At 34.0% G+C, this 17,895-nt stretch overlaps 2 protein-coding genes and 1 long non-coding RNA gene across 5 annotated transcripts; all 3 read right to left on the bottom strand.

The window, feature by feature from the left end:
* Window positions 1–289: 289 nt before the first annotated feature.
* LOC114168906 (uncharacterized) lies at window positions 290–906 on the bottom strand. The gene has a single exon (XM_028053879.2). It carries the CDS (start codon window positions 749–751, stop codon window positions 485–487), a length of 267 nt encoding a protein of 88 aa, XP_027909680.2. The 5' UTR covers window positions 752–906; the 3' UTR covers window positions 290–484.
* A 3,795-nt stretch (window positions 907–4,701) lies between these two features.
* Window positions 4,702–5,233, bottom strand: LOC146881877 (uncharacterized). The gene has a single exon (XM_085668708.1). It carries the CDS (start codon window positions 5,149–5,151, stop codon window positions 4,879–4,881), a length of 273 nt encoding a protein of 90 aa, XP_085524834.1. The 5' UTR covers window positions 5,152–5,233; the 3' UTR covers window positions 4,702–4,878.
* Window positions 5,234–6,371: 1,138 nt separating this feature from the next.
* Window positions 6,372–8,502, bottom strand: LOC146881878 (uncharacterized). Of its 3 annotated transcripts, none has more exons than XR_014986172.1 (6): window positions 7,640–8,502; window positions 7,450–7,513; window positions 7,198–7,365; window positions 7,022–7,126; window positions 6,718–6,813; window positions 6,372–6,641 (listed from the first exon to the last, which is right to left on the bottom strand). It is a non-coding gene; the product is annotated as an uncharacterized LOC146881878 (long non-coding RNA). The 3 variants fall into 3 exon arrangements; XR_014986173.1 differs by having other exon boundaries at window positions 6,718–6,828; XR_014986174.1 differs by having other exon boundaries at window positions 6,718–6,952.
* Window positions 8,503–17,895: the final 9,393 nt, after the last annotated feature.

Consider the following 17,895-nt stretch of genomic DNA (forward strand, 5'->3'; position numbering starts at 1 on the left):
GATCTAATTGACCTTCCTCTAATTTAGTACAGAATACTTGTTTAATAATGAGTTTGGAAGCTCATCGAGGATGGAAAAATCACGATTGATATAGCTTCTGAAAATCAGGTTCATATGTGAACAATCACATATCTAAACTGAAATCAAAATACACTCAAGTTAACTAAAAACAAGGAAATAGGTGCTACCACCATCTCTGTTATCTTTTTGTCTTTTCAAGTCACAAAAGTTTGAGCAAACAAAATTACTTGCAAGTTGCAACCTTCTTAGAAGATTAGACATACGGAAGTGGAAATGGCAATTGTCAACAATGTGATTAATCAAAGTTTACAAAATGATTGCCACAGCAACAAGTAATGTTCCAGTACTACTATACACAATATGGTCACAGAAATCTCAGCCCTCATCTTCCATTGAGACTAAGCTTGATTTCTTCAATCGAAAGGAAAAAAAAAAATAAACGTTCTTGTCGGTTTATGTATATCTAATTAGGCCCCCAACAACTTAAGTACATGACTTTCCTCAATGACTCTTCTGATTGTTTTGTGTTGTCTTCTTTCAGTCTTGTGGAGACCATGGTAGAAGAAGTGGAAGAAAGCTTCCTAGCCTGAGAGAACGAACTAACACGGGTTTTGAGATGCTGTTGAGCTGATCTCAAACCATGGTTCCACCTGCAGATACCCTGGTCTTTCAAGGCCTCCACAACTCCGACACTAGCTGCCACACTCCATGCTCTAATTGCTGAACTCATTTTGTGACGATGATGTTGTAATTCTTCTTAGACTGTGGTTGGTTTTTGGTTGAATGAATGAGGATATGTAACGAAGGTGGTGATGTTTATATAGTAAGAAAGAAGCACATGGAAATGGCCATGGTTTTTGGAAAACCAGGGGAAGTAAAGCGGTGGTTTCAGCAAACACAGTGGGCTATGACTCATATGTATCCTGGATTATAGGGAACACGTGTATTTGCGAATGAAGTTGATGTGACACGTGTTGATGAAAACTAAATGATAAGTTCCACCATGTTTGCTGTTGTTTGTTTTTATCAATATTTAATGTTCACATTAAATAAAACTATGTCACGCCTTTTCCCCCTAATAATTTAAGTTTTGTCTCCTGTTTTAAATCTTCCTATTTATTCCTTATGCTACCAGATTTCATGTTATAATAATATACTTGATGGTTTTACGGGCCGAATAGAAACCATAAAGCTTGTGCTATTATAAAATTCTATCCACTATAACGTTTAAACTTTGCAGATGAGTATTTTGGTTATTGGTCACTTTATACTTGTCGATAAAATTTATATAATGTGAATTTGCCTCAATATATTCACGTGTTCACAATATAAGTATTTTATGAATTTGTCTTTAATTAACTTTATTTTTGGAAAATGACGGTCTTTCATCAATTTTTACATTTTTTTTCACAACTTTAGTTACTTGAAATTTTTTTTTTTTTTAATGTCATAGTTCTCTGCAAAGTGTGTGTAATTTAATTTGTTTTTAATGTCATAGTTATTTGCAAAGTGTGTGTTATGAATTAAAATACATTTTAATCCAATTAAGTTAACTCTTTTACACGTCAAACGTATTTTACGGTAAAATTTGAGTTGTTCGTACTATTCCACGATAACATTTGAGTTGTTCACATTATATGTGTTTTCACTTCAAAATAGTTGGGAAATACATTTTACACATCAACAAAAATTAACTACGTGATTGGGTTAAAATGACTATATCCATTCATTTATTTAAATTTGGAGACCAAAATGTACCAAAATTTCAAAAACAATTTTTAATTTTGTGTTAAATTTTAAGAACTAAAAACATATTTAAATATATATATATATATATATATATATATATATATATATATATATATATATATATATATATATATAATTACAAACACTTTTAGAATTATAAGGGTTTAGTTGATTAATTTATCATACGAGACATGATAGGTAGGAATTTGAATTTTTTGTTGAATTTTTTAATATTATTCTTTTATCGTATCTTTAAAATATAGTGATGAATACTGATTTTGATATTTATAAATATATTAAAAAAATTAAAATAGTGTATTGTTTATGCTTAACCGATAACAACACCAAAAATTCAATAAAAAAAATTTAGACCGGAGATATAGTTATGATGTATTAGTTACGATTCTAAACGAAGAGGACACGGACGTGAAGGCTCGAAGCATTCTCTACCTAACAAAGTCATTGGGCAATTAATAAGTGTACATGTTATGGAATAATAGGATTTGTAAGAACTAAGAAGTTTGCATTTGAATATTGCTGCTCTGTTTCCTTTGCAAGCTTAAGCATTAGCTATAATGGCATTTATAAGGGTTGATTTTGTAACTATGTAGAAACAAAATGCCAAATGCCATTTATAAGGGTTGATTTTGTAACTATGTACAAACAAAGTAGGTGATTGGCAGGTAAAGCCAGTGGTTTTTGCTTTGGTAGGGACTAAAGAAAGTAGGAGTAGTAGGTAATTATTTATTGATATTGTGAAAGGATCGTTCTCATTTGATGGGACCACACGTCGGTGTGAATTATGTGACCTAGTTGCATTGCAAAGAGCAACAAAGGCTCTGGTTTCTGTAATCACTGGTAGACAAGTCCAGCACACGGTTTACATCTTATGATATGAAATCAAGGGCACATATTTTAATCGTTTGTGACAAAATCAATCAGATTTATACCTGCTTATTGGGAGGGAATCATTGAATTGCTTCTTTTGTGCTTAACATTTTCTTAAAGCATTAAAGTAACTCCACTCTATAGTATAGTCTGTGTTCAAAGAATGAACTCAACTAGAGATATATTATAAAATTTTATAAAAGAAATCTTTTACCGGATTATACCTGTATTTGAACAATATTTTTTACTATGCTGTTAGACAGAGATAATTGTAGACTTCTAACATTTATTCAATTTACACAAGAAAAATTTAACTAAGAAGAGTGATTAAATAATTGTTTTTGAAATAACTCTTAGATTTCTAAAGTGAAGTTCCGGAGCATTAAAATGGTGTATTTCTTTTTTCAAAATTATCGAAATGGACTTATTTAGAAAAAAAAAGAAGAATAAAAATAGGTAAGTCACATGAGTCTTGGTATAAATTTATCGTGAAGAAGTCATGTTAGCTTGAACGATTTTTTTAGTTACTAAAGTTGGTTAGGGTTGAAGTCAAAACTAATTGATTCAGGTCCAACTCGAGAAAAGTTACTCAAATCTAATTCAAATTGACTTAGTCAGGGTCTAGGTTGAGCAAGCCAATATGGTTCCTGATCGAGTCAAAGTGGTCAGTCCAAGTTCAAGTCAAGCCAAATCACTTTGCACTTAGGTCAAGGTGAGTAGACCTCATTCGATCGAGTTGATATAGGTCCACATTCATTCTAGTTGGACCCGATCCATGTTCAAACAAGTTGGGCTAGGCCTAATCAAAATCACGATCAGTCCAAGCCAATCAAAATCAAGTCGAGTCAAACCCAAGTCAAGCAGAATTGACCTAGGTCTAGGTAGACCTGAAATGATAGAGCTAAGGTTGGACTGAATTGGCTTGCACCTTGTTCGAGTCAAGTCAGCTCAGGCCCAGATCGAGCCAAGTCTAGTTTGTTTAGATTGAGTTAGACTTAAGTAGGATCAAGACAGTTAGACTTAGATGAGATCAAGATAGACAACACCAAATCAACATCAAATGAAGTTGGATCATGACTGATACATAAGATCTACATTGATTTGAAACTATTGAATTAGGTTGATCCCATATTTGATTAATTAGATTAATCCCATATTTATTATAATTGACAAAGTAAATTTAATAATAAATTTTATTAGGATTGAACGGTTACCACTAGGCCAAAAGCTATAGTTATTAGTTAGGGCACAACTCTTTTTACTTAAGAGTGTACACACAAGCCCAAGTGCCACGATTTGATTGTGACTCGACCCACTTAGCCTCCGCCACGAGACAATTGATGGCACATGCAACAATCTCCCCCTCAACAATTGTCCTACTAGGAATCAAACTTGATTGTAACTTGGCCCACTTACCTCCGTCACAGGACAATTGTGTCACAAGACAATTGTGCAACCCGGAACAAATTTAATCCAACTTAAATTAGATTAGAAAAATATCTAAACTAATGTGATTTAATTAAAATAGATTTAAACTTTAAATCCACTCGGATTTTGAAAAATCTAATCTATCATCACCCCCTAAAGTAAACCAAGTCGAGTTTGAATTTTGCCTTTAAAAATGTTGGCTTGTTGATCTTCTTTGCATTTACAGTGATATTCCAATATCCACACAGACCAAATATTGTTCTTCTCTGAGCATCAACTCAGATACTGAAGTGTATGAAGAGAATTCAATTGAATCCAGTTCGATGTTCAGCAATGCTCTCACGAGGTATTTTATATAGCCATGCATATACACTTCAACCGTCATTACATTGATCTTCCTTCCAGTAATATAGTAGTAGCTCTTTCATATTCAAATTGGATTGAAAACAAAGGAAATATGAGTTACCCCATTTCATTCTTTTCCCCTGTTGAAATCAATTAAGTTTTAAGTTTTAGTTAACAAATTTCAATACAAACAGATTCCTAACCTCACAGAAAGAATTAGGCACATGGAAGAAGAGGGGGAAAACTAAAGAACACATGAAGTTTGGCAAATTTCAACCGTCAAAAAAATATGATTATATTTATCATCATAATTTACATACTGATTGTCACATCAGATAAGCAAATCTTTAAAAAATTTACAATACGAGCCAAGAAATCACAACCCTCAAGTTGCTTTGAGGCGAAGATTGCTTGATTCCAAGAACTGAAAGAAGAAAAAGGTTTTATCTAGTTGGGACCCCATGAGCTTAAGTACATGACGGTTCTGATGGAATCCTCCGACTGTTTTAGCTTGTCGCGTTTTGGTGTTGTGAAAATGGTAGCAGAAGAAGAAGAAGAAGAAGAAAGGTTTTGTGCTTGAGTGAGCGAACTAACATGAATTTTGAGACGTTGTTGAACAGATTTCAAAGCATGGTTCCACCTGCAGATGCCTTGGTCTTTCAAGGCTTCCACAACTCCAACACTGGTTGCCACACTCCATGCTCTAATTGTTGAACTCATCTTTGATGATCTTTTGTAAATCTTCTTGCACTATATTTGATGACAGAAGAAAACCAAGTTTAATCTATGAATGAATGAATGAATGACGGTGCTCCTTTTATAATAGACATGAGAATAGTGAAGTTGCAAACAAAAGCAAATGACCACAGGTTTTGGGAAAAACCAGAGGAAGTAAACCGGTGGTTTTAGCAAACACAATGGGCTATGTTTCAGAACAAGTTACTGTCAAGTTACATGCATACAAATTCATCACAACACGTGTTTTTGTTAATAATAAAATAGTTGTTGTATACGAAGCAAACTTTTTAACACTTACGCCAGAAAGAAAATAAAAATTCTTTAAGAAAAATAAAGATTTTTTTTCCTATTTGTTTGGATCAGTGAAATCGTAATTTAAATATATATATATATATATATATATATATATATATATATATATATATATATATATTAAAGAAAGTTAATCTTTTTCCCATTAAGTTTTTAAGATAAAGTTGCATATTACTAAAGAGAATATAATGATAATTCAATGGTTAGTGGTTAGGAAGAAAGGTGAGATAAATTATGGGTTGTGGATTCAACTATTCCTGCTTACGGTTTAAATTATCTTTCCTAATTTTCTCCGTCTCTTCTTCCTCCTTCTTCAACTCTTTTCTCTCCTACTTTTGAAGTCCAAAATCCTTCTCTCACAATGCAACTTTGTTTTTTTTTCCTTCCTCTTCGTCTTCCTTCTCACAATAACTATCCTATATTTGAATTTTTATTCTTCTCTAAGCGATTAGGACGTAGCTTTGTTCAACATCGTTGGTTTGCTTGCCACCGTTGGTCTTCTCGCCAGCAGTGGTTTGCTCGTCACACCCGCTAAGGTCGTCACATTCGCTAAGGTCATCGTCATCATGGTCTCGACCTGTTTGGTTGTTTTCCAAACTAGTGCAGAAATTGCATATTACATCGGTAAATTCAGGCGTATTACATCGGTTTGACAATCGATGTGGTATGTAGATGTGATATATTACATCGGTGATATAACCGTTGTAATAGGTTTACCATATAACCTCGGTGGACCAAGAACCGTTTTAAAATTAGGAGATCAGAGCATGAAAAAACGCGAAATATTACATCGATTAATGCTTAAATCGATGTAATACATTGGAGTTATTACATCGGTTAGTGTCACAACCGATGTAATAGGGGTATGTTTTTTTTATATAGCAGATTGGTTTTGGGAACTATATCCAATAACCTGCAAAAACCACAATTATCCAGATTCTAGACAATTTAAACTTTCGTTTCCTAAGCTACAATAAGTTGCCAAAGCCTATCAAAACTATTAGGCTAAATGTTAAGGCTACAAAATACCTTAAATATCCAAAATAAAACATTTTTAATGGCTATCAAAACTAATATTTTAGCCTCAAAAAATATCTTGCCCATTCCTTACGAATTTCTTCAACTTTATCTTTGCCCAATGGCTCGACTCCGTCAAAAACCTGAAATATGGAATATATTAATTATGGTATATCATAGAAAGCAAAGTTAAACATCAATAATTGAATTAACTCTTACATCGGCCCATGAATCAACAATGGTAGCCCGAGCTATGGTCCACATCCAATGCATAACGTAGTGTGTACACTCAAAGCTTCCACGTTGCCTATTGCACTAATATATGAAGAACTAAGAAATTTTAGTTGATAATATGTAGATTCAATGCAAAGTACATACCTTAGGATAAATCCAATCAAGATGAGATGAAGATGTAATGGATTTACCATCCAAGATACCACTCACATTGATAACACTAAAATAAAAGTCATTAGTAATTTACAATATAATCATAAAATACATTACTTTAGTAATTAACACTTACTTCTGTATTAAAGTTTTCATTTCTTTGCTTGGCTTCTTGTGCAATGAACAAAACTATACGACAATACAGTCTATGGGGAAAATAATAATCAATTGCCAATGACACCTGCCAAATAAGAATTTTAGTTAGTGATATGGAATTAGTTAGATAATAAGTAAAGTGAGATTCCAACTTACCCTTCAATATAAGGGGCAATGTAAATTCTTTTCTTGGATTCATGAATCCATCGTTGAATATATCTTTGAGTGTGCATTGATCTATTCCCAGACTTTTGTATAATTTGAGGCTCAAAGAAACCATAAATATCAATGTGCCTCACATTGAGAATTAATTCATTTAGATACCTACATTTATACAAATTCAGAAGGATAATGTTGATTTCACAAAACATAAGATAAATGCAAAATCTAAATTTAGAGTGCACTCACATAATCCAAAGTTGAATGACTGCAATGTTCAACATCTGATTACCCTGGATTATTTCCCACAAATCTGACATAATCACATACAAAGGTATATTGCCATTGTCAACGCCAAATATTGTTACATCCCAAGGAATGGGAAAAGGTTATTGATACAAATCAGAAGAAGCCACAATCAACCCCTGAATTGGATTACCATTCTGGTGAGATAGGGGCCCGAGCTTGGGCTCATCCTCGGGCTCATATATGGGCTCATCCTCGGGCTTAGGGCTTGCATGAGATGCAATTGGGGACTTTTGTTTAATCCTAGGGTCTTGTAAAACATACTAACAAACTTAAATACGATGTGTTAAAAGTTATGTACAAATGTAATTAAGAAAAACATACCTTCTTTGTTGAAAATATAAGAATATAAGAAATTAAAGTTATATAAAATTTTAAAAAACTAAATGTTATAGGAGATGAAAATATTTGCTTGTGAAAGTGTTTGGACCTTCAGACCACCAAATGCAAGTAAAGGAACACTTAGAGAGCCCTGAAGAACCCAACAGAGGGCGGCAGCAACAGATGGATGGAGGGACAAGCCGCGGCAGCGGGGTTTTTCACGAAATAACCTCCTCCCAAAAAGCCCACACCAAGCGGCAACAACGTGAGACCCCACGACGACGCAATGCTGCGGTGGAGGGAGAGTGGCCGTGCAAGGGTAAGCAGCGACGACAAGGGGCACGACACTCTAACCAAACCACAACCTTAGAGAACCGGTGACAAGAGGCACGAGTGGTTTGACTACGGGAGGCGACTAACGACAGACAGAGCTCCAGCGGTGTGGCCGTGCGGTGGAAGTAGAGTTCCAAAACAGAGAAGCGACGTGGCCGAACGAAGGGTTGCGCGAACGATGGTGGTTGCACGAACGACGGTGGTAATGGCTGCTTGGATGGCGACAAAAGAACCTTAATGTGGAGGAGGAGTTCACATTTCAGTGGTGGGGTGGAGTAGAGGAAGAAGAAGCGTATAGTGAAGTGCGAAGAAGAAAACAAGAAATTAGGGGGAAACCCAACTGGCTGCATTTATTAGGGTACTATATCGATTAAATGTTGTAACCTATGTAGTATTGTTTAAATCTGTGTAAAAAATAGGTTTTTCCAATTTATTTTCTTTAAAAAGTAAATGTTACATCGGTTATTAGAGTAACCGATGTAATAAATGTCCCAGTATTTTCAAAAATGCCACCACGCACTATACTACATCAATTTTCGTGTAACTGCTGTAAAATCTTGTTGTAGTATGTCATTTATGCACTAGTGAAGCGTTGTTGCTGTGGTTGTTACTGCATGTTATGCTCTGCTGGATATACTCTACTCGTCATCGATGTTGCTCCACTCTGCTAGATTTGCTTTGTTTACCACCGGTGTTGCTCCACTAATCGTGTTGGGATTTTTAGGGCTTTTGATAATATGAGAGATATAAAAGATATATGAGAGATATATGTGATATGTTATACGGAGGAACATATTTTTGTATTTTATTGATATACTCTATATATAGAGCAAAATATAACGAATATCAAGTATAAAATATTTAGAATATCTCACTCCTAATCTAAAATAATAACAAATTTCTAAAACTGACACATATATCTAAAAATGAAATATTTTCTAAAAACTAATTTAAATAAAAAAGATATTAAGTAATATTCTCAACATTCCTCCTTGCTTAATATCTGTTTATTTTATTTCTTCAGATTTGATTCTCCATCTTTTGATGCTTGATTTTCTCCTCTTTTTGTGCTTGCAATATTTGTTTTTTTCCTTCTTCCATGGCATCACATCTTTCTTCAATTTGGCATCATCCTTTATATTAACATTATCTTCTTTTTCTTTGTCCGGTGTGGATTTCATTGGAGTGGCATTGGACCTTTTGTGAATATTAAAATGTGAACCTCTATCTACTTTCTTCACTTGGACATCTACTTTCTTCCAAAGATATTTATCTTCTAATTTTGATCCTTCTTTCATGCTTACTTTCTTTTTATCAAATTCCTCCTTCATAAAATCCAGCGCAAATCTTCTGTCTTTCATGTGAACTTTGAATACCTCTATGTTGTTAGTATTTTTGATCACACATACTTTATTTTCAAAGGAGACCTTATAACATTTCTCTAACAATTGAGCAACACTTAACAAATTCTGGGTAATCTCAGGAACATATAAGACATCAAAAATTAATTTGATACCTGAATGAGTTTTAATTGAAACCATTCTTGTACCTTTCACAACAAGTTGTTCTCCATTCCCAATTCTTACCTTGGAAATATTTGATTTATTCAGCTCCTTGAAAATTTCTCTATCATGAGTCATATGGTTTGTGCAACCACTATCTATAATCCAATTTTTTGAAGATTCGTTGGTTGTGACACATGATGTTGCAACAAGTAGATCCTCCTCTGATTTATCCTCATCTGATTTATTCTCCACAATTTGAACATCTTCTTGAGAATCTTTAGATTTGCATACCTTTTCCACATGTCCCAATTGACCGCATTTGTGACATTTGACATCTGGCCTCCACCAACACCAATTGGGTTGATGACCTTTTCTCTTGCAATGGGGACAAGATGGAAAAACTTGTGTGTTGTTGTATTTGCTCCTTCTATTTTTCTTGACTGAGAGCATTCTCTTCAGTATAATTTAAATTACCTTCAACCGCTTCATGATCTTCTCTCATCAATCTTCGTTGTTCTTGTGCTTGCAAGGCATGTATCACCTCTGTAAAGGTAATTATAGACAAATCTTTTGTATTTTCTAAGGAAGCAATAGATGCCTCATATCTTTCTAGCACCGTCACCAGAATTTTCTCAACAAGTCTGGAATCTGAAAACTCTTTTCCCAACAATTTTATCTTGTTGGCAATACCCAACAATTTGTTTGAGTATTCTTTAATCGTCTCTGACTCTTTCATTCTTTGCATCTCAAACTCCCTTATCAAGTTCAAAACTTTCATGCCTCGAATCTTCTCGTTCCCTTCATATTCTGCTTTCAAGTATTCCCATATTTCTTTAGGAGACTTTAAAGTCATGATCCTGGTCATAATCATTTGTGAAAAACCTGCGAACAAGCATGATTTTGCCTTTGCCTTTCTTGTTTTCTTTTCTTTATGCGCTTTCATTTGAGCCATGGTGGGATTTTCAGACAAGGGAACATCATCTTCCTCCACAACTTCCCATAGATCTAGCCCCTCTAGATATGTTTGCATTCTTACCGCCCATAGATCATAGCTTTCACCATCAAAGAGTGGAATAGCGACATGTGACATATTTCCTTCCATTCTATCGGCAATAAGAACAATGGCTCTGATACCAGTTGTTGGGATTTTTAGGGCTTTTGATAATATGAGAGATATAAAAGATATATGAGAGATATATGTGATATGTTATACGGAGGAACATATTGTTGTATTTTATTGATATACTTTATATATAGAGCAAAATATAACAAATATCAAGTATAAAATATTTAGAATATCTCACTCCTAATCTAAAATAATAACAAATTTCTAAAACTGACACATATCTCTAAAACTGAAATATTTTCTAAAAACTAATTTAAATAAAAAAGATATTAAGTAATATTCTCAACAAATCGCCAGTGCAACTCCGCTCTCTTGGGTCTACTCCACTCATGTTGCTTCTGTTGGGTTATATATTTCATATTTTTTTTGTTATATATGGATTATGGTTATAGTCATTGAGAGATTGTGGTCGACATATATATGACATTAGTATTACACATATAAGGCCTTTGACACCACTTTTAACCTCAAAACCTTAAGGCAATGGTGTTATGGGTCTTTATTCTTATATAATGTTTAACTTTATTTATTCTATCCAATGTGACCCAACAATCTCCCCTCAAGGGTGAGTCCCTTGTTTTTTTTTTTTTATTTTCATATGGATATATTTCCCTTCAGGTATATGAGTAACCCCTTTTTGGTTATGGTTATGCGGTCAGTCACTTCGGTGACCCCTTTTTGTTATGATTATGTTGCCAGTCACCCCAAACCATCGACTCTGATACTATTGATGAGTTATATTATTTCATATATGGGTTATATATGGATTATGATTATAGTCATTGAGAGATTGTCATCAACATATATATGACATTAGTATTACACACATAAGGCCATTGACACCACTTTTAATCTCAAAACCTTAAGGCAATGGTGTTATGAGTCTTTATTCTTATATAATGTTTAACTTTGTTTATTCTATCCAATGTGAGACTTTGACTACAATGAAACTTTTCATATCCAATAGTGACACATGGCACTACCACTGCCACATCATATTATCTCTGCCAAGTGGCACAATATCTGATTGACACATGACAATTTTTATCTTTATTTTTTTTAAATTATAAAAGAAATTAAAAATTTAAAAAAACAAAAAAACCACGTGTTGACACGTTGCACATAGTTAATATCGTTAGTGTACTACTAATAGAAATGACCTAATTGCAACGAATTTTCCAAAATAGGGACTCAATTGAATCAAATAAAAATGAGAAAACTTACTTGAGATTTCGCTACAAAAATGGGGACATATGAAATGATTTAACCTTTTAAATAATTTTTCAATGCATGAAGCATCCCATAAACGTTTAGTTAATTAGACTCACAAATAATTGACATAAACTTGCAATACTTAGAAATGACGAATGATATATAAAGAGTATACTATTCATTATGAAAAAAAAGTACATGTAATTATATTTATTTGTATTATTATAATTATTTATATTTGTATTTTCATTATATCTTATAATATTAATAAATTAATAAACGTGTTTTAAAAAAAATTAAAATTCATTTTAAATCATTAACACTAAAACCATAACAAGTATTTGAATGGAAAATATTATTAAAATTTTGACTCAATGTTGCATTAAACTAAACTAAATTTAATCCAAATTTGTATCTATTTAGACAAAAATCATATGCTAAATGGTATTGCTAAATGGTAGACAAAGTGGAGTTGCGTCAAAGTTACATGATAGACAAGCTAAGTCACTATAAGCAATGGCGGAGCTTGGTTGGAGCAGGCGGGGCCACAGCCCTCCCCCAAAATTTTCAAATTTTTTAACTTTTTTATTTTTTTTAAATTATATATATTTATAATTTGTTAAATTATTTATGTTTTTAAATTTATTAAATTATTTATATATTTTTAAATTAGATAATAGTATATTAAAAAATTAATGAAAATAAAATTATGTATTTTTTAATTTTTTATAGGATATAACATTTAATGTTAATAAATAATAAAATATTAAATCAAATATAATAAAGAAAACAAATTATTAAGATAATTTTTATTTTTTATTTTTATTGTCTTTTTAGTTTTTCATATGTTGTATTTATCTCTTACCCTTACCTGATATCTGTTTGTTACGTTACCACACAAGAAAATAAAAAAAATTCTCCTATTTCACTTGGTAGTGAATTAATTATCATAATTTTTGTTAGTAATTATGTCTCTCAATTATTAATTATATTATGATAAATTAATTTTTAGTCTTAAACTTATTTTTTAAATAGGTATATTGATGAAAAACAAAAAGAATAAATTCATTTTTTAGAATTGATAAAAGAAGAGTGAAGATCAAAACATGACAATACGGTTGTTAATCGCATAACAATAAAATGAAATGCGACTTTTGAATCGATATGTGCACATTAGGAAAATGGAAATAATATTTTGCAAATAATATGATTATTTATATTGAAAAAAAAAATAGCTGAAAAATTTAGTTATGATTAAATTATTTGATAAGTTTAAGAATATGAAAAAATGATGGACAATCCATTGGATAATGTAGTTTGTTTTATAGTTATACCTATACTAGAATATTATTTACTTTCATTGAATGAGTGACGACAGTAATATTAAATATGTAAATTTTAAGTATATTATTTTGGCTCCCCCAGATATTTTAGTCAAGATCTGCCACTGAGTATAAGTATTCCATTATGAAAGCATCTCGGGACCAAGAAAGTCGATAATGATCCATAATAGACATGCTTGCATCATGAACACTTCATTATTTGAAGCATCATATGATTCAACACCTTTCTCCTATAACTCTTTCAACTCTACTACAAGGGACTACATATAAATGTAAATGTCATTACCTAGCATTCGCTTTCCAAGAATTATGCTTGAAAGAATAAATTTTGTTTGCTTCAACACATCCATGGGTAGGTGTTGTTCTTGGAAGCATTCTAAGAAAAGTCTCTTAAGAAAACTTAAGGTTGGGTTCCTTTTTCAAAGAATGTCCCTCTTCCGAAGAAAGTTCCTTGGAGAATATCTCGAAAGGATAAGAATACTTCCATTTAAGATAACCTTAAAAGATCAAGAAAATTAGAAAAAAAAAATATGTATATCAATTTTCATTCAAAGCAAAGGTAAGTTACAAAAGGGGGGCAATAGGTCTTATTTATACATAAATCTTATATTCTTCATATCGTGAGGAATGTGAGACTTAGAAACAAGGCAAACATTAGGCTCAACCAAGATAATTTGCAGCCCTTTATCTAAGCCAACACGACCCTTGCTATCTTACACTAAAAATGATATGTTCCATTTTATGTGAAACTTTTGTTCTACATTATCTTTTATCCATGTGTTTGATTGAAAAAAAAAGGTTTTCTTAGGGTCTTGGTTATCCAAAAGAAAGCCTAGTTAAGCTCAAATGTGTCTCTATAAAAACCTACAAAGAATACAAGAGAAATACATTTATACAATTTGTACAAAACTAAGAAGAAAGAAGAAAAATCAATATTCTAGTCTCCAAGAGTAGAGTTTTCCTCTATAAGACTTCATCTTTTTCTATTTTCTTAGTCATTGTGGCTAGAGGATTTCTATTAGTTGTATAGAATGAGAACTAATGGACAAATATTATAAATATTGCTCGAAGAACCAAAGGGAGTAAAACCATCACTTGCTAAGGCCAATTATACATTTCGAGGATATGAAGAAAAACCAAGATGTTTTATATCAAAATTCTTTTGAGTCTTTGAATCCCTAAGGAATATTACTTAAAAATAAATAATAAAAGAAATAATTATATCAAAAGTCGTCTTGATAATAATCCCAACGCGGGAAAAATTTAAATTTATGAAAACATGCGCCAAAACTCATAACTTAACATTGAAGTGTTACAAGTTCTCAAGATTCGTGTTTGTAAATAAAAGCATAATAAAGTACATATGAGAAAAACCCTAGCTCTATTCCCAAAGCTAGCCCTCACTCCATCGCCTGGACATCCTTAGCACCACCTGTATCAACATCTGCTCCCGTGTAACGAATCACACGATCATCGCCATACACACACAGAAAGGGTGAGCTGAGAAAAATAAAATAACAGATATATAACACTTAAGATAAATTATACACCCATCTTATTCATTCTACAAAATTCTTGGCCAAGACCTTAACCCCAAGGCTTTATAGCCTTCAAATCACACAACTGGTTAGCCTTGGACTCGGGAATATGACGCTCACACGAACCTGCCCGCTCGTGGTCCTGCCTCTACGAACCTCCCCCCTTGTAGTCCTGCTCTACGGACCTGCCCGCCTGTAGTCCAACACATGTGATCCACCAGCCCCGTACCTCCCCGCACGTGGCATCTCTCATCGTGAGCACGGAACATACGAACCTACCTCGCTCGTATCCCCACGTGAGAGTAACTGGATATGAACCTCCCCGCTCATATCATCACATGTCAAACACCATCCATGAACCTACCTGCTCATGGCACAACATCTCCCGATCCAAGCAAAGCATCATTGTCAGTTAAAAACCACACACACAACTCGTAACCTGATGCACAGCCGCCTGGCGCATCAGCCAGCACCGCCTGGCGAAACAGGCTCAGACCGCCTGGCGGTATCTGCCTGCTGCTAGGCACCAGCGCTCTTCCAGTGCCACTGTTTTTCCAACACCGCCTAACGGAGCATTCCCTCGCCGCCAGGCACCATGCGATGCAGTGATCCTCCCTGTTGTTCCTATCGCCTGGCGACACCAGCAGGCCGCCAGGCGCCACACCAGAAGTATCTCACTGCTGATTTTGGCACACTCACTGATTTGCTCCAAAACTAGAATACTACCACAGCCATACCCCAATCAATTTAATACGTATTCTCGCCTCCTTGGCACTCCACTAGTGAACCCATTGCCTATAAATCTCCCTTCCCTAACCACTCAACAAGATATATAATTTTCTTTTCCATTTCCTCTATCCATAACCAATGACTCATCCACAATGAGACCACTCGTACAGTATCTTATAGCACATTACGTACTTGATTCACACTACAACAGTAGTACCTCGTCTATCCATTAACATTCAATCCTTTTTACACAAATCTTAACTATTACCTCAATTCATTAAGACATACCATCTCATGTTCCAATTATACACCGTTTAACTAAGCTATACGTTTCAACCCTAAACTACGCTTTAGGATCACTATTCCCTCTATCTTGAATTTAACTTTCCTACAACCACACCACACTATGCTCATACCTTCACACGTATTTGTATTCATACCACTCAGTAACAGACTTATATTTTTATTACAATTTCATCAACAAATCTCTGGTACCACTCACTCACCTAGGTTCTCCTTCCATCCTCCACTTCTCAACTCACAGACTAGACCACTACTCCAGTCATCGCCTGGCGGCAGGTCGTAAATCGCCAGGCGGCGTATCAGCTTCTGGTTCTATCTCCCTGCTGCACTCACGAATTCCCCAACTCTCTATCAATTCAGTCCAGTTTTGGCGCATAAAATTACCCCACGACTCATTACTATTTTTCCTTTCTCTATTTTATCAGCTTCGAATCCCAACTTCCATGAAACCTCCTCTATCGTGAACCCTTGACCAGATTATTAATAGAACTTCTAGGTTTACATGTAATTCACTCTATTATACTCTCACAACATAATTTACAGACAATTCAAAACCCATGAACAACAATTTTCGCAATCACATCAACACAGAATTACCTTGGGACTCTATCCATCCCAATTTTTCCAGAAACGCAATGAAACAGTGCCCTAACAACATATATCGCCTGGCGGTTCAGCTTCACCGCCAGGCAGTTCAAAAGCGAACCCAGCAACATAGTGGCTACTGATGTGTCGCCTGACGGCACCTTCATGCCCGCCAGGCAGTTTCTGGGCGAGAACCCAGAAATGTTAAGCAGATGGCATAATTAGGCACAGAAACTCATCCAATTCGATTCATTCAATCACAGTACAGTTAGCACGAACCAAAACAAATAACAACAACTCCCCTTACTTGGATTCCTTGCTAAATTCGGATTAGTATGCTTATCCCTTCACAAAAACCTTCCTAGCCTTTGCCTTCCACACCAACCTTCGTGATTTCAGCCTCACCACTCCTCTCTATCAGCCCCAATACTCTGAAAAACCCTTGCTTATGATGAACACGAACCCACAATGCTCTTTTTCCCCCCTTATGACCTTCTCTCTCACTTAATTACTCTTTTAGTGCCTTACACAAATTTTTATAAAAAATTACACTAAGGCCAGTCCAATGTTTAATTATCCCTTTGTTTTCCAGCCCTTAGGTTACCTCTCCATTGGCTGCTAGGTTTCTAACCCTTTTACATTCATGCCAAAGGAAAATTGGCAAAAAGAAATTAGTTAATTCTCAACAAGGTTTGAACCCACAACCTTCTAATTACAATGCTAGTGTATAACCAAATCAACCAATCATGTTTCGTGATAACTCCTACAATTTTAGGAATTTATCATCACACCACGCATTCCATATATAATCAAACAAAAATACATACTTTAATTAACATTCAAGTGGAACACATAGGACTCAAACCCAAGTCCTCCACACAATAAAGTACTCTCAACCACTTGAGCTAGTACTTTTCCACATCATAGTTCCACACATTAATTACTTTAAATGTTTCTATTACCCGCCATAATTAAATAATTATTTAAATAACTATTTAATTTTCTCGGGTCTTACATATTGGTTATCCAAAAGAAAGCCTAGTTAAGCTCAAATGTGTCTTTATAAAAACCTACAAAGAATACAAGAGAAATACATTTATACAATTTGTACAAAACTAGGAAGAAAGAAGAAAAATCAATATTCTACTCTCCAAGAGTAGAGTTTTCCTCTATAAGACTTCATCTTTTTCTATTTTCTTAGTCATTGTGGCTAGAGGATTTCTATTAGTTGTATAGAATGAGAACTAATGGCCAAATATTATAAATATTGCTCGAAGAACCAAAGGGAGTAAAACCATCACTTGCTAAGGCCAATTATACATTTCGAGGATATGAAGAAAAACCAATATGTTTTATATCAAAATTCTTTTGAGTCTTTGAATCTCCAAGATGCC

Source organism: Vigna unguiculata, chromosome 11 (genome assembly GCF_037176805.1).
Source record: "Vigna unguiculata cultivar grain cowpea cultivar isolate G323 ecotype 2 chromosome 11, ASM3717680v1, whole genome shotgun sequence".
In the NCBI taxonomy this organism is placed as follows: domain Eukaryota; kingdom Viridiplantae; phylum Streptophyta; class Magnoliopsida; order Fabales; family Fabaceae; genus Vigna; species Vigna unguiculata.